The 17,324-nt window shown below is 36.2% G+C and overlaps 2 protein-coding genes across 2 annotated transcripts; one reads left to right on the top strand and one right to left on the bottom strand.

The window, feature by feature from the left end:
* Nucleotides 1–615: 615 nt before the first annotated feature.
* On the top strand, nucleotides 616–4,276 carry yy1a (YY1 transcription factor a). Its single transcript, XM_044143517.1, has 5 exons — nucleotides 616–1,248; nucleotides 2,286–2,436; nucleotides 2,736–2,796; nucleotides 3,255–3,413; nucleotides 3,496–4,276. Exons 1-5 carry the CDS (start codon nucleotides 756–758, stop codon nucleotides 3,676–3,678), a joined length of 1,047 nt encoding a protein of 348 aa, XP_043999452.1. The 5' UTR covers nucleotides 616–755; the 3' UTR covers nucleotides 3,679–4,276.
* Nucleotides 4,277–5,270: 994 nt separating this feature from the next.
* tpp1 (tripeptidyl peptidase I) lies at nucleotides 5,271–16,596 on the bottom strand. Its single transcript, XM_044143516.1, has 13 exons — nucleotides 16,495–16,596; nucleotides 16,061–16,135; nucleotides 14,499–14,638; nucleotides 14,270–14,420; nucleotides 13,496–13,617; nucleotides 13,248–13,417; nucleotides 12,116–12,314; nucleotides 11,424–11,612; nucleotides 10,116–10,185; nucleotides 8,819–8,939; nucleotides 8,577–8,738; nucleotides 7,614–7,739; nucleotides 5,271–6,148 (listed from the first exon to the last, which is right to left on the bottom strand). Exons 1-13 carry the CDS (start codon nucleotides 16,503–16,505, stop codon nucleotides 6,008–6,010), a joined length of 1,677 nt encoding a protein of 558 aa, XP_043999451.1. The 5' UTR covers nucleotides 16,506–16,596; the 3' UTR covers nucleotides 5,271–6,007.
* Nucleotides 16,597–17,324: the final 728 nt, after the last annotated feature.

Here is a 17,324-nt window from a genome sequence, read left to right as displayed (position 1 = left end):
TAATAATATTTACTTTTAATGTATCTCCACTTATATATAAACTATAAATGTTTGTATCTGGTACATCTTTGGTTAAAACATCCTTGTTCTTTATTCAGTGAAATAAGTTGAAGTGGAAATTGTACTAAAGTAAGAGTAGCTGTACTTAAAAAACTAAATAAAATTTAATTTAGTAATATTTATTTTAATTTAGTTTTTAAAAGACCAACATTTGAACATATAATATTTTTGTCAATTTGATTACATGACTTTAAAATATTACATTCAGGTTTATGACTAAAGAGTTACTAAGTAACATTTTAGTCAAATTTGTTTTTACTTGAGGAACTTCTTGCGTAGTTACTAATTACTTTTATTTCAGTAAAACATGTTTAAGTAGTCCTACTCTTACTTGAGTGTAATTTTTGGCTACACCTCTGGAAAACAGTATTTAATTTATATTTTAATATGCAAAATAAATTTTGCATATTAAAACGAAAACTAAGTTTCTGTTTTATCCAATCACCAATAAATGCAAAGAATAGAGTAATCAAAGTCTTAAAAGTCATTAAAATAAATTCTGATAAGCACTCTACAGAGAATCCACTACTGATCCAAATCACGCGAGACTTAAAAACTAGAGCACTGTGGCGACGAGATTACAATAGTGGAGAGAGTTGTTGTCGGAGTGGGAGGAAGAGAGCTGCGAGCACAGGGGGGAGGTGAAATAAATAATATTTTTTACAGATAAACACGCAGAAGGAATCAGGATTATCATGGCGTCAGGGGACACCCTGTACATTGAAACGGACGGGTCGGAGATGCCAGCAGAAATAGTAGAACTGCATGAAATCGAGGTGGAAACCATCGAGACGACAGTTGTCGGGGAGGACGGCGAACAGCAGCCGATGATCGCCTTACAGCCACTGGATGATCCGCACCACCTCCACTCACACCAGGAGGTGATCCTGGTGCAGACCCGAGAGGAGGTGGTCGGAGAGGACGACTCGGAACTGCACACGGAGGACGGGTACGAAGATCAGATCCTGATCCCCGTGCCCGCCGTCGAGGAGGACTACATCGAGCACACTCTGGTTACTGTAGCCGGGAGAAGCACGTCCGCAGGCCGGGTTAAGAAGAGTGGAAGCGGGAAGAAAGCGGGCAAAAAGAGCTACTTGAGCGGTGGAGAGATGGGCCGAAAGTGGGAGCAGAAGCAGGTCCAGATAAAGACTTTGGAGGGGGAGTTTTCTGTTACTATGTGGGCTTCAGGTGAGTTCCTGCAAGCTGCTGATGTCGCTTTGTTCTCGGTGTGAGTGGGCCCAGCTGGGGCCTTGTGCTCCGCTAAAGTCTTACTCTTTTCCACAATTCAAAGCGACTTAGAATTCCCCTGAAAAGTGTTTGTTTTTATGGGAAGCCATGTTTTATGTGTCAATGGGCGCCGCCATATTTCCCCGGTCCAGAAAGTATGGCGGCCCGAAAAAATGGCGTTTATTTGGCCGACGAAGATGGCGGCGACAGGGGGAGCGGTAGCTGCTAGCTCCGCTGGGCCGCTGTGGCGCAGTTCAGTTAGCGGCAGCCGGAGACGCCTTCATGGACGCCTCGGACTTTACAGTTTTGAGGCCTTAATCTCAAATTTAAGGGTATATAATATCAAATACAAAATACATTTAAAAACATAAACGGATAAATTTCGACATCTCAACCAAAATACGCGTTTAAAATGGATAAAACAACGTGATTAGCGTAATCTTTGACCTTTGTGTGAAAGGTTCTGTAAACTGTCAACTTTTCACGTCTATAATTTCTGTAAAGCTAATAAATGTAAATAATATAACGACAAACAAGGTGGTGCAGATATGAAAATAAGCTAAGTAATGCATATAAGTCTCCGTGTATATTTTTTAAAAATTGATAATTTAGAATATTAAAATCCATATTTGACAAACACTACAAGTTACAGCTAAAACTGCTGAGGTATTTCTTGTTGCTAAAAAAGTTGTGCAATGGAGTTTTACTCAACATCCACACTGCAAAGTTTCCTAATAATCGTCCTTTGCATGATTTAAAATATATTTGTGCATCAAAAAGCCATGCATCTGGCCTTTTAATCACGCTTAAAAGTGTTAACTAATCTATTCCCTTGCAAAAAAAATATCTGGATGTTATATTTAAATAACTTTACAGTTTGAATACAAGTGGCTAAAGTTGAATTTGAATTTTGTAACCTCAGCAGTATTTACTCAGTGCCCATTAAAGAAGCGACAGATGATTGATCTTCAGTTTCTTTCAATCCCGTTCTTGCTCAGATGACAAGAAGGACATTGTTCACGAGGAGCAGATCGCAGGGGAGAACTCTCCTCCAGATTATTCTGAATATATGACGGGAAAGAAGCTCCCCCCTGGCGGCATCCCGGGGATCGACCTGTCCGACCCCAAACAGCTGGCAGAATTTGCACGGTAAGAACCCATCCAAAAAACAAACAAAAAAAACGTTTTTTAGTGCAAAACTCACTAAAAGGGGAAGTGAAGCAAACATAGTGAAGGCAGCACATTCATTCAGCCCTCTGTGGTTTAGCTTTTTATTTCCATGTACATTATTTACTTTAGTTTACTTAAAATACCACACTTGTGTATATATTCTTTATAACTTTTAAATTGCTTGTGGTTATGTTTCTATTTACTAATATTTAAAACCCTTAATAAATTTCCCCTTGGGGATCAGTTCTACTCTAATTGTGACCCATTTCGTGTTGCAGAATGAAGCCAAGAAAAGTAAAAGAAGATGATGCACCCAGAACAATAGCCTGTCCACATAAAGTGAGTCAGATTTTAAATTCAGTAAACGGCAAAAAGATTTTTTTTTAAGTGTCTGGCCCAGATATTTTATTACACTTGAAATAAGACAAAACTTACTTTTCAGCAAGACAAAGGAGATTTTAAGTGAATAATTCCTTAATATTGATGAAAACAAAAGTATTTCCACTGGCAGATTATTTTAACAAGATATTTTTCCCATTTTAAAAGTGAAACAGTTTGCCAGTGGAACTAGTATTTTTATATCAATATTAAGAAATTATTGTCTTTAAAACAAGTTTCTATCATTTCAAAAAGTTACTTGTAAGTAAAGAAAACAGATATTTGCACTAGAAATTAGTCTAAATACTTTTGTGTTTTTGCAGTGTAATCCAACGTTTCTCAGGTTGGATTCACAAGCAGCAGTCCCAGGAGTTGTGCGTCTTGTTTTTCAAGAATTATCTTCTTTGTTCTCGTTTTAGGGATGCACCAAGATGTTCAGGGACAACTCGGCGATGAGGAAACACTTGCACACCCACGGGCCTCGCGTGCACGTCTGCGCAGAATGCGGCAAGGCGTTTGTGGAGAGTTCAAAACTGAAGAGACATCAGTTGGTCCACACAGGAGAGAAACCTTTCCAAGTGAGCTCCTTTACTTTCTAAACTTGAAATAAAAAGTGTTGGGAACACGTGATTGGAAACGTTTACGCTCTTCTCCTTACAGTGCACGTTTGAGGGATGTGGCAAGCGCTTCTCTCTGGACTTTAACCTCCGCACTCATGTGCGGATTCACACTGGAGACCGTCCGTACGTCTGCCCCTTCGACGGCTGCAACAAAAAATTTGCCCAGTCGACCAACCTGAAGTCTCACATCCTCACACACGCCAAAGCCAAAAACAACCAGTAAGACATCAACCCCGAACGGCCAGAACCGGCAGGAAAACCGGCGGACCTCCGTCTGCTTCTGGGTGAACTGACCTAATGTTGCTTGGACTGCTTTTTCTGTGAGACGACTCTCTTTGTACTGCAGATTAAAAAAAACAAACAAACCCAGAAACAAATCCCTTTTTTGTGAAACTTTTCATAACAAACTGAGGTCCAACGAAGCTGGCCTCTACCCAGATGGAATATTTTAGAGTTTCTTCTCATGAAGATGTTAATTCATGGATCTGCACCTGGAAAACTGTTATTTATACCTTTACACAAGTAGTTGTGAAATTTGCATTAATCTTCACCAGCTTCTCAGTTTTGTACCTCCTCCCTAAGTGTGCATATTGTACACTGTTTGATGTAAGCTTTGTGGTCTGTATGTATTTAAGACGGTCCTGTAGGCCTTCCTGCAAGGTTTCAAAGTTCGTTTCCCTTTGTTCTCCGTCACGGCTCCGTTTCTCAGGAGATTTGTGCGGGAATAGCTTTTCGTTTTCTACAACACATGTAGATAACCATGTGATTTTATTTTATTTTTTCAGTAGATATCATTGATTAAATTGTTTCTCCCAATTGCATCACCGGTACAGAGCGTGTGATTTGTGCTGTCAGAGGTCAAACTCTCACTGAGCTGGTGAATATTTAAACCAGTCGGGTTGAAACAACGTCCAGAAAGTTTTTAACAATTCAAAAACACTTAATATCGGTGCATGACATTAATGAACAACATTAAAAATCAAACACTGGCTGAATGGGTTCTTGAACAGGCAGGTTAGTGTTTAAACAGGGACAGATGGATATTTAACTGCAGGTACAAAATGACGTCGTAGCGCTGCTGCTGAGAATAATAATAATTGTGGTTTTTTTTTGTTTGGAGTAACATGAGACACGGAGAGCAACTCGAAACCGAAAGGGGTTGAGAGTTTGCACAGGAAATCAAGTTTTATCACAGCTGAGTTGTTTCAAATCTACAGATTGAAATATGCAAAAGAACAAAGATTTAAAGTTTTATTTAAAAGATTTATTTAAAGCTCATATTGCAAAGCGGATTTCCTCAGAAAATGGGAATTTTAACATTCACTGGATGATTAATTCTCCAATAAATTATTTCAATAATATTTTAAGAATTTTCAAGTTACATATTGATAATGGTACAATTATGCAAGTTTGACCTGAAAGACGAAACCTTTATTATTGTAAAACCCAAAAATCCCAAATAAAATAAACCGCCAATCAATAAATAAAACCCATGATACTGACACTATAACAAAATCTGCAGAAAACTATAAACAAAATGGATTATAAAGTCTCTGAACAAAAAAATCTGAATGGAAATTGAGCTCATTTTAACTTCCTTTTCTACATTATGATTCATTGTCATTTACGAGATTAACTTTTTGAATTGAATTACTGACATTCAGTTAGTATTTATTGAGGTGCAGCCATATTTTCCCTTTTTAAAAATGTTTTTTTGCTGAAAATCTTTTCATTTTGCAAGCTTACTAGTCCTTTTGGACAGTTAAACATCAAAACTACAAAATAAGTTTAAAAAAACGACTCGAACGTTTCTGATCAAAGTATCAAAAAATCTTTTTAATTTTTTCTTCTGGAAGTTTTTCCCGACAATACAATTCAAAAATCCTTCACATTTTCATTTTAATTTATAGGAAATAAACCTCCACATATATGATCTGTGATTTTGCAAAGAGTGCATTGTGGGTAAAACAGCCGAGTCATTGTCAAACCCACACATGACTGCATTTTTATTATCTCATAGCCAGCAGAATCAAATTGAAGAACCTGTTAAACCACAAATAGTGTTCCTGTTTTATCTCAGTGATATGAAAGACAAACTGCATGCATTTCTTAGAATTAAAGGAAGTTAAAATAAGTTATTTGATCTGATATATTTGTCTCCAGTGCATTTTTCTGACCCTTATGAGTTCATCTAGTAATAAACTACATTTTCTTGCCATTTCTACATAAAATGTAAAAGATCCCTGAAAATAAAAGCTGCATGTTTTCCCCAAATTTGAGAAAATACTGTTTAGTAAAAATTAATTGCAAATAAAAAACAGCGGTGTAGCTTTAAAAATTATTCCCTGGCAGATCCAACACTAAATGGAAGAACGTGATTTTAACCCAGATTGATAGGAAACTCGAATGATGATTCATTAAAAATGGAAAAATCAGCAGCAATAATTCAAAGTATGGCCTCTCCACTGTCCCGGCTTTGGCACCAAAAACCTGACTGTCGGGTTGATCCGGGTCCAGCAGTTCCTTTCCCAGCTCTGGTGGGTCGGTTCTGTTCACGGGGACAGCAGGGCAGCCAGCAGGGCGGGGTAGTTGGGCGTCCCCCAGCCGGTGACGGGGTCCCACGACGGGGCGGCGCAGAAGCCCTGACCCTGAACCTTCTCATCCAGGCAGCCCAGGTGGCACCCTTCAGTCACCTGCAGAGAAACACGGCATTCACTTTAACATGGAAATGAAAGTTACTGATTAGACTAATGTTAATAGATAAAAGGACATTTTCTTAAAAACTTGCGCTTTCTCTTGCATCAAGACGGCTACATTTTTCATAATATGCTAAATTTAAAAGTAAAAACATTTAATTTTAACATTATTTTGTGTCAGCTGTATTAAATACAGACTAAATAAACAGAAAAATTTAGTTTTCTCCCATTATTAAACCTAGACACTTATCACACAGCAGCGCTGCCTGCAGTTTAAAAACTCCGCTAAATGAAGCGCAGTTACTCACGACAGCCGTTAAAATCAGTCAATGTTTTTTCAATCATGACACAATTTTCACCGCGTTTCTGCGATATTATCCTCACCTTAGCAGCACAGCAGCAGTTTAGAATGAGAAAGCGACGCGGCGCTGATAAAGTGAAACTATATTTAAAAACGCATCGGACTCAGTTTGGACAATTCCTCTTTACCGTCCTATTATGGCCGCCATCTTTGTTTCTACATCCACGGCTCCGCTTAGGGATGACCAGCGGCGCCCCCTGCTGGATGGCGGCCAAACTACAACACTAAACGAAGGTCTAAGCCGACATTATTAGTTAATAATTGCAACAACTTTTAATCTAATAAACCATTAATTGACTATCCTAAATTGATTAACTGTTTGCATAACTACTTCGGTGTATAATCTTGAGAAAAATAATATGGCTCCTTAAAAATAAAACAATTTTAATATAAAATATAACCAGCATAAATACAAAAAAACTGTTTTAAAGTCATAATTTCTATCATTAAGGAGGGAAAATTAATTAAAAAAAGTAATTGCCCCCTAACCTAATAGCTGGTTGTTTCACACTTGGTCAACTAAGTCAGTCAAGACCTTTAAAAAAAAAATAAAATAAAAATCACTAACAGTGAGGTAAACCAGTAAAACCATTTTGGATCTACAATAATCCTTCCAACAGAAAAACATCATATAATTAAAGTATTGCAACTTAGTTTATGATTGAGTAGACCAACACAGTCAGTATTCTTTGGGGAGTTTTTTGCCTGGCACTCCCTCACTTATTCATTTTATTTTTTTTGGCCCGTTTTTTGTGTCAAAACGTTTGGACTCTCCATGATTTAGATTTCATTTTGGATGAACTCTTGTAATAATTTTAGTCTCATAGGAAGGTTCTCCGCTGTTCAGTTTTCTCCACCAACCTTTAGCCTCCTTCATGTTCTCAGATCGGTACTATTGCAAATTATTTTCAGATCAGGCATGTGTTTTTCTAATTAAATTGAATCTATCCTTCCAAAAATGTAGTCAATTACTACTAATTTATAATTTACCAACAAGACAGTCGTATATTATGATGATCTGGACACTCAAAACAAAGAATAAATGGACAAAGTTGTAATCTTAGGACTGGATTTGTTGTGAATAAAGGTCTTCAGACTCACGTCAAACAGGCCGCGTCCTTTCAGCTTGTAGAGGCGCGGGTTGAGGAAGCCGAGCGCGGGCAGGCCCTTGGACAGACGCTGGCCGTTGATGAGGGACAGCATGCCTCCAACCACAGGAGTCGATGCCTGACAGGAGCAGAAACAAAAGCTCAGAATAACTCAGAGAGAAGTGAAGCTGCAAACACTTTAAACATGCTAAAAATGTCAGAGCCGTCTGTAAAACAAACTGCTATAAAACCTCCTGTATTTAGCAGAAACTTTGATAATGTTTGGTTTAGATTAATAAGTTAATCTAAAGTTGATTGATCTCATCGATCAACAAATAATCAATTGATAAGTGGCCATTTTCTCTTGTATCACGACGGTTGATCATCTTTTCACATAAAGGGCAAATTTTCAGAATAAATTGAATTCATTAAAAAGAAGCATCAAATAATATTTTATTTATAATAAAATATTATTATACAATACTATAAATTGTAATATATTTTATTATAAAACAGTATACATAATATATGTTATAATATACATTATAAAATATATTTTATTAATACAAATATTGTATTATATTTTTATAAAATATAAAACACTTTATAAACAAAATATATTTTATTTAGAATATTTTGTAATAATAATTTGTTATAAAATATTTTAAAATTGTATAAAATGATGAAATATAATTTTGTGATCTGTATTAAATACCGACTGAATAATCAGAAGATTTTGTTTTTCACAGATTAAACTTAAACATATTTATGCGGTAAAATAAAACAGTGGGGCTGAACCTCTGAGGTTGCAGAATAGAAAAATAAAACTTTTTGAAGCACTTTGTTCTTATGTTTATAACTTTTTCTATCATTTTACGGTTTTTCTACGTCATTTTCTCCTCTTTTCTGTCTGTAGTTAATGGACTGGGAGTAATTTTAATGTAATACTTTATTAATCGACGGCGGTTTGGGTTACCGAGGTTCCGGACACCCAGGGGATGGGCACTCTGTTGCTGACCACCCAGTAGTTATCAGACAGGGCGGCCAGGTCCGGGTAGGCCCTGCCGCTTGTATTGAAGTACGACTGAGGAGGAAGAGCCGCCTTTACACTCTTCAAGTAACCCTCCACCGCGCCGACCTAAACACAATAAAAAACAGAAGCTATCAGTTACACATTTATAGGTCAGGTAACACAAAGTATTTGTGCGGTTTCTGGACCTGGTAGTCGGGCATCTTGAAGACGTTGCTGAATCCTCCCCCACTGATGTAATCTGTGACTTCATAAGTTACTTTAAACGGGTTTTTAAAGGAAGTTCCTCCAACTGTGGTCACATAGGGGCTGAAAAATAAAGAATCGTCTCATTAACACAGCAGTTAATAAACATTTAATCACCTCAAAGTCCCTGAAGGTTTTAATGTTTTGACACTTTTATTGGGAATTCATGGCACAACTGTGAAGTGAAAGAAAAATGATAGATGGTTTTATCTTTCATAAAAACAGAAATCTGAAAGGAAGTTCCAGCTTTGAACATCTAGATGTGTTTTATTTTATTTTTTCTTGAATATCTTTAATTCGATTGAGGAGTCGACTTTGACTGGGACATTTGAACCATGGACTATAATTTGATTGAAACCAGTCCATTGTAGCTCTGACTATATGTTTAGTGTAGGTCCAAAACGAATAATCAGAGTGATCGTGATGATTCGATTATTCAAAAAAAATCATTGATTAATTTAGAAATTAATTAATTGTCAACTTCAGAAAATAGACTCAAAAAAGAACAATTTCTGAAGGAACAAAATATCCAGAACTTTAATTAAAACTGTATAAAAATATATACATTTGGGATCAAATAAAACCTTTTACAGTATTTTTTAAGCTCCAAATGCATCCTTTACAACAAATGATCAAGTGTGCACAAATGAAATGGTATGTTATGATATTTTAGGAAAAAAATGTTTATTTTCTTACTTAATTTTTTTTAAAATAATTTGTTTATTTGCATCTTTTAATGTATTTCTAATATTATGTAAAAAAAGGTTTAAGTGTTAAATGAAAAATCTGCAGAAAGTGCCAAAAAATATTTTATCCAATTAATTAAAGAACATATTAAAGAGAAATATTTTTCTTTTCAAATGCAAAATACAGATGTTTTTTGGACATTTTTGGCTCATTTGCGCCCCTGAAAATATAATTTTTTCAGCAATTAGCCTGTATTGACCCTGTATACTGAAGTTAATCAATTATTAAATTAGTTGACGATTATTTCGACAATCGATAAATCACACGGTTTCCTCTGTGACACATTCAAAGCTTGAGGTATTGTTTTCAAACCTAAAACCTCTTTAAACGTCCATTCTCTTATTTTGAAGAATTGCATTTGGACATAGTTTATTTTTATTTCATAAATAAACCCTTATTTTCTGTTTGTTTCTCAGATAATAAAACATTTCTGGCTGCAGTGTGAACAGATGTCTGAATGCTTCAGTGTAAAGGTTTGATTGGGAGGCCTACCTGGAGGCAGGAAAACTGGGCCTGAAGGTGTTTTCTTTCCCCAGATGTCTGCATCCAGCGCCGCTGTCGCCTGAACACAACACCAGGTTCAGATAAGGTGACGAAACAAGCTGAACTCATCCAGTCTTTGTGTATTTCCGATGAATGGAAGTTTTTGTTCCTCACTGAGGTTTTCTGAGTCATTTTAGTTGCAACCAGGAAGTTGCAACTAAAATTTTACAACTAAAAGTTGCACATGATTTTCGACCTTATTACAACCTGAAGCTGACTAACGGTCATGCTTTGCTGATGGTGGAGGTCAGCTATTTCACTGTAAAAACACAAAATATTACCAAATATTTCTGGTTTACTTTCTAGAGCAAATGTCTTTTAGTACTAGAGAAGCAGATTTCTGTCAGATTGCCAATTATTAATCTTCAAAAAGCCTGACCTGCCGATTCCAATGTTGACTTAAAGCACTTTTTTGTGTCTGAAATGTCGATAATTATAACAAGAAAGTGTCTGAGTTGGTAACATTGAGGTGATTATTGGTAACTGGAAATGTGCACAGATGATGTGTTGGGCCGGTCCGTCAGTCAAACCTCTCTGACGGTGGAGATAGTGGAGGATTTTTAGACCTTGGCTGAAGTAGATAAGATCAGCTTCACATGCAAGGATCAGCCGCTCACCAATATCCTAAAATTAAGGAAATCAGCACCAATAAATCGGTGCAGCCCTACTTAGAAAAAAAACTGACGAGAAACTTTTCAGCAAGAAATGTGAGCTCGTTTAAAGTCAATAATTTCTTAACATTTATGAAAAAGTAGGGATGAACAGATCTGAAAATATGAGCCGATATCAATATCGAATGTTGCCGTTATGGCCGATAACTGATATTTTATGTATTCACTACTGTTTTGACACTTTTGGAGAAAACAAGACCAGGAATAGACTGCAACAAGTTAAAAATAAATATCGGTTGTTCACCAGACCGATACCGATATGTTAAAAATTGACAAATATTGTCCGATACCAATGTTAGTGCCGATATATCGTTAATTCCTATGGAAAAGTTCTTGTTTCATTGGCAAATTATTTCACATTTCCCCCGTGCTGTGAGTGAAATAATCAGTGGAACCAGAACTTTATTATCAATATTAAGAAACTATTGACTTAAAACAAGCCATTGCATTTAGCTGAAAAGTTACTTGTAAGTTAGTTTTATCTATTTCAAGTGTACCAAGTTACTTGTATTAGAAATATCTTGGTAATATTTTGTGTTTTTGCAGTTTTGCGAGCGATGTTGAACGTCTGTAAGTGTCGACTGACCCGAGGCGAAGAGCAGAGAAAGACCTCTGACCCCTGCCTTCATGAACTCCGTGTTGATGCGTGTCATGTAGGCGGCGGACAGGCTGTCCTCGTCGTCGCCGTAGCTGATGGTGTGAACCCAGGGCAGGTCAGACATGTTGCTGAGCAGGACCATCCACTGGAGGAAAGGTTCCTGGGTCTCATGTCGACCTGGACAGGAAGCGGAAGAGGACATAATTACACAGCAAACAAACAAACCTAGAGTTTGGATGCAAAACATTCCTATTTGTTTCTCGATTGCTTTTACTTGTAAAGCTGAATTTGTCTTTACTTACATTCATGTTTTCAGTTTTGAAAAATGTCTCGTTTAAGCTACAAATGCCTGGATTTCCATCAGGGTTGTAATAGTTTAGTTGCTTTGTGTCTAATTTCGTATTAATGAGTTTTAGACTGCTGGTTTTTATTAGTTAAATATTATTTTGCTTAACTTTTATTAGTTATAGCGCTAGTTTTAGTTGTTTCATATTTTGGTTAATTTTTATATGCAAAATAACAAAGAATTATTTATACATTGATTGATGAATAATCAACAGAACATACTATTTTCACAAAGAGACCCTGTGAGGTTGAATTATTACAGCTCTGTAAAACAAAACGGAGACGTTTTAAATGTATAATCTGAGCAGATTTGCATTTTTATTTGTTTAGCAGACCTGGATTGGTGAAGACCCATGTGGAGATGTTTGCTCCGGTGCTCATGATGTACTCCACGTCCAGGCTAGCCTCCAGCCCGGCTTTTCCTCCGCCCTGGGTGCCGACGACCCGATCCACCTCGGAGCGATGCTGGAAGGTCCCGCCGAACAGCAGCATGAACTCGGCCAGGTCAGCTGGGTGGTAGTACTGCTCCAGAAACTGAAGAGGACAGAAAATTGAGTTTTTCTTTTGAGTAACCCGGTATTAAGCCTCTTATCCATTATTATTTTTAATCACAATCCTTTGCTAAGCTAGCTGTAGCGTCGCAGTTTGAGCTGACGTCACGGCAAATAAACGGTCGTTTACATGCAGTATCTTGCTGACCACCAGGGGGACCACAGTTTGAGAAAGACTGCTCTAATTTCTAATGGCTTCATAAACAAAAACTTCACCATATTTTTACTCAAGTTAAAGGAAAAAGCAGCCAAGAAATTACTCAAAGAGTAAAAAAGTATTAGGTAGAAAGTCTACTCCTGTAATAAAAAATTATAAAGTGGAGATTTTGGTATTTTAAGGACCAAAATTACAATAGTTCATAAATGTAACAAAAACAAACAGGCAAAAGAACATTTTTCCAAATCAGTTTCTTTCAATAAAAACTATGAAATTTAACAGAAACTAAAGGTGTGTGTCTGTGTCTTTAAAACATGTCTGTTTTTCATTCAGTGGGTAGAAAGTCCAGAAATTTTACTCAAGTAGCAATATTTCAGAATAAAATTACTCAAGTTAAAGTAAAAAGTACAGCATAATAAAAATAGTACAGTTACAAAATAACTAATGTAAATGTAACTAGTAACTACACAAATCTGACAGTTACTTTATTTTTTGCCACCCCCTTGCTATGTTACACATTGCTTCATGCCATTTCTGATTATTTTTTATTAGAAAATGATGTACATTAAAAAAAATACCAAAACATAAGATGAGACATGAAACATTTGTTGGTCTTTTTGCTCTTCCAATGTTCTTCTGTAGATTGATTTGTTGTGGCTAAAGGGCGTTGATTGTGTTTTTGTTTCCACTAAAGAGGAAAAGAATAAAAAATAAAGTAAAAATAGAAAGAAAGTGAGAAATGCTTAATAGACGCCCAACCTGAGCGACGGCCTGGCTGTTGTTTTCAGCTGATCCCACGTCTGTCGCTGTCAGGTTGTAGCGAGTTCTCAGGACGGCTGGCGTCACGCCGAGGTGAACCTCCGCCTTGGAGCGCGGCCACTTCCTGTTAGCGGCCTTCCCTTTAGGCGGGACACGATGAAGGCCTCCGACTACGAAAGAGCAAAACAAGATATCAGAACAGATCCGTACCTGAAAACACGGCAGTTTAGAAACGAGCAAAATCTCACCAAAATCCAGATGTTGGTGAACCTCATCATGGACTGAATACGGACTGGAAGATCTCACGATGGAGAGACCGTCTCTGACGTAACGGTAAAATCTACTTCCTGGAAGAAGAGCCTCTGCAACCCTTAATACAAAATTAAAAAGTCCTGTTAAACTCACTGCCGTAATCAAAATGAACAGGTGTGCAGCAAAGAAAATAGTTTTTATTCTTTGACACGCTCTAGAGTTTCAGATTAAGAAACCAGATTTAAAACAGGAAAAAGATAACCTAAATAAATACAGAGTGTAGTTTTAAATTACTGAATCAACCAAACCAGGGCTGAAATAATTAATCGTGATTAATCGATTATTGAAATAATCGTCAACTAATTTAAAAACTGATTAATTATTAATTGGTGTAAAGGGACTCAAAATAAAGGCTATTTGCTGAAAGAACAACATATTCAGAGCAGTAATTAAGTCAAAACTGTACAACATTTTTCTTGCTAAAAGTTAGTTGTAAGTTAGTTTTGTCTGGAATCTAGAACAAAAACACTTGGTAAGATTTTGTTTTTTTACAGTGTTTTGTGGAAAGCTGCCATTTTATTAGATTCAATCAGCTCTAATCTCTGCAGATAGCAGTTCACAGTTTCTACTGCAAAAACAGGAACTTTCTCACATGATGAAAGCAGAACCTTTTCACAGAAGTTGCAAAACTGCAGAAGTACGAGTATCTGTGTCGCCTCCCAAGCGAGTGAATAAAGTAAAGTAAAGCAGCTGAGAGCAGATGTGCTTACTCTGCAGTCATGCTGCACTGTAAAAAGTCCTGAGTGCGAACCGTCCGGCAGTTTGAAATCCCGTGAGTCTGCAGCCAGCGATGCACCACCTTCTGGGTCAGCGCAGACGGACGAACCAGGGAGGAAACTTCCTGCAGACTCAGGTGTTTTCCTGCAGAGGAGAGAGCATTTTTCTGTCACATAGAGACAGAATCAGATCCAACGTTTGTTTAATAACCTCATCGCCTACCGTACTGAGGCGAGTCGGGGTCCGACACCCGTCTGAGCGTTTCCTCCAGAAGGTCGACGTTCTGCTGCTTCAGGGCAAAGGTCAACTCCAGCTGCTCTGAAGGATCCACCTGACCTGTTTGGGTCCAGTCCTGCGGGAGTCTAAAAAAGGAAAAATTTAAGATTTACTATCTGACATCAATAAATATGTTAATATCTTTGCTTTGACTCTTTATGGCAGGCCGTTTTAACATATAATCAGCATTTCCTGACTATTTCAGGTATTGAAATGCATTTTGACAAGACAGAACCACATTTTGACTATCCTGAATGGTAATTTAATCAAGTAAGTTTATTTTCATAGAACATTTCAGCAACAAGGCAGTTCAAAGTACTTTACCTAAAAAAAAAAAAAAACACACACACACAAAAAACAGAGTCACAGAAGACACTGCAAAAACACAAAATCTTACCAAGTAATTATGGTCTAGTTTCTAGTGCAAATATCTTATTACACTTGAAATAAGGAAAAAAACAACGACAAAAAACTAACTTACAAGCAACTTTTCAGCGAGATATAAAAGCTTGGTTTAAGTCAATAATTTGTTGTTCAACTGGCAGATTATTTCACTTAAATTATGGAAAAAAATGTTTTGTTATAAGTGGGGAAAAAAACACACCAATAGAATAAAAAACATTATCAATATATGTTGTGCTATAAGTTTAAGTGCTGAGCTGAACAGGTTTTTCCTGAAAGTGAGATTTTAGCACCAATGCAACCAGCTGGATCTATAAAGGATATGGTAAAGTCTTAAAAATGTCAAAAATAGTAAAAAATTACAACACTTATTCATGAACAGTAAGCATTAAATCCAGTTTACGGAGTTTTGCGATCACTATAAAATAGCTAATTCCAAAACAATGCCACGTTAATGAGCTGAGAGGATAAAACTTTAATAAAAACAGCAGACCTGCTAACCCTGCTTTAAAGACACAGAAATACACAAATGATTTTAAAGACTAGAGGAAATAAAGTAATGCATGAGAACAAACTTCTTTTCAAAGATATTGTTACCAAGATGTAATTTTTAATTAAAAAGAAAGTAATTATAAATATAAAGAAATCCTTTCATGGGAGAAATATAGTTTCAGTAAAATCAGTTTTTTTTAGACATTTAATTTTTTACAGTTTTTTTTCTCCTGTGCAACAGAAACAAATGTAATCATCTGGTGGACTTAAGACGCCTTCAGACTGATTGTCACGTGATCACAGGAGCGTGATTTGATTGGCTAAAAGCCACCGCTCGCTCACTCGATCTAGTGTCTATTGCTTTGGCCTGGTCGACCAAATTTAAAGTAAACTAAGTAAAAATTAAAAATACAATAATAAAGTTGAAAAACTACAGAGTGTAAATATTCAAATATTATAAATTTAGCGCACAGAATAGAACAAAAAAAAGTCTGGTTCTTAGACTCTATTTCTTCCATATTTTTCAAATACAAATAAATCCTAACTAACCTAAAATCATTATTATTAGTTTTAAGTAATAAAACTAGAAAGTGATGGGATAACAGATTGCTTACATGACATTTTGGTCATATTCGAGGAACCCGCTGGAGACCAACGAGCCGAACAACAGAGGCACGAAGAAGGGGAATCTGTTGGAGAAAAACTAAATTAAATGGAGCTTTTCATTATAATCACACCCGGAAGTTTGAAGTAAACACGCTGAAAGCAGCTCGTGTTTGTTATAAGACATTCTTTTATATCTGCTGCTGTCCTTTAACATCTGTTTCTAAAAGGAATTGTTCATTTATAGAATCTTCGCTTATAAACATTTCATCTCCTTCTACTACAGACACATTTCAGCTCTAACCTGCGGCGGCAGCGTTCAATCTGGGTCACATTACAAAAATAAAAACAAACAATCGCGCCTCAGTTTCACCGAATCTCTTCGACTGCAGTTAAGTTATGAAATATATATATATTTTTTAAGTCAGAAGTTACGAGCACTTACATTGTGTTCATGGTGTCCTTGGCTGCTCCTGCTGTTTAAACTCAGCTTGTGTCCTCTTTAATGAGCGGCTATACAGAGGACAGTCACGTGAGGCGGTTCCACGTGACTGCTGACGTTTTGACTTTTTAAACAAATATTTTTATCTTTTTCCTATTGTTTGCACTCTCAATAAAAGATAACGCAAATCGATATTTTTTCTTTCTTTTTTATATTTGAGCGTTATGAAATAAAATCTTAAATAATTTGCAATTAATTATATTTTTAAAGAATTTTTTTTCATGAATTAGTATTTGATATTTTTTGGGTTGGTATCCATGTGATTTTTTTCTTTTTACAAAATTTTCCATAAATAACAAATTTATTCTGGAGTTAAAAATGTGAAAATGTTTTTTAAGATATATTTTCCAAACATAGATATTTATAACATATATTTATTTGTGGCTCTAAATGAGTGTTTTATGTTTTAAGTTGAATTAGGTTGTTAATGTTACACACCCCCGACCAAACTCAGTTGATGCAAGTTAGATTATCCAGTATTTATGAATACAGCATTTTTGTTACACAATGAAAGCAAGAAAAAGCATGTTATGCTAGATAAAAACAGAAAAAAAATCAAAAATAGGATCAAGTAACGGATCAAATCAAGGCAAGAACTTCAGTTGAATACACGTTGTAAACAGATAAATTATTACTGAAAACAATTATTTCCTTCTTTATAAAATAAAAATATGAAAAATTTGCTGTAGTTAATTACTTTGCTTAAAGGTTTTAAAACTGGATTTCAAGTATTATTTAAAATAGGGGCTATATTTTAGAAACCGCTGGTCAAT

This window comes from Gambusia affinis, linkage group LG16 (assembly GCF_019740435.1).
Source record: "Gambusia affinis linkage group LG16, SWU_Gaff_1.0, whole genome shotgun sequence".
Lineage (NCBI taxonomy): Eukaryota > Metazoa > Chordata > Actinopteri > Cyprinodontiformes > Poeciliidae > Gambusia > Gambusia affinis.
Note: the sequence above shows the minus strand (reverse complement) of the source record. Positions and strands in the feature narration are given on the sequence as shown.

Coding starts and splice junctions, on each gene's coding strand:
- yy1a (XM_044143517.1), top strand. CDS start 756: ATGGCGTCAGGGGACACCCTGTACATTGAAACGGACGGGTCGGAGATG. Junction 1,249..2,285: donor TGTTACTATGTGGGCTTCAG/GTGAGTTCCTGC, acceptor GTTCTTGCTCAG/ATGACAAGAAGGACATTGTT. Junction 2,797..3,254: donor CAATAGCCTGTCCACATAAA/GTGAGTCAGATT, acceptor TTCTCGTTTTAG/GGATGCACCAAGATGTTCAG.
- tpp1 (XM_044143516.1), bottom strand. Junction 14,639..16,060: donor GAATATGACCAAAATGTCAT/GTAAGCAATCTG, acceptor TTCCTTTTTTAG/ACTCCCGCAGGACTGGACCC. Junction 14,421..14,498: donor CCCCGACTCGCCTCAGTACG/GTAGGCGATGAG, acceptor TCTCCTCTGCAG/GAAAACACCTGAGTCTGCAG.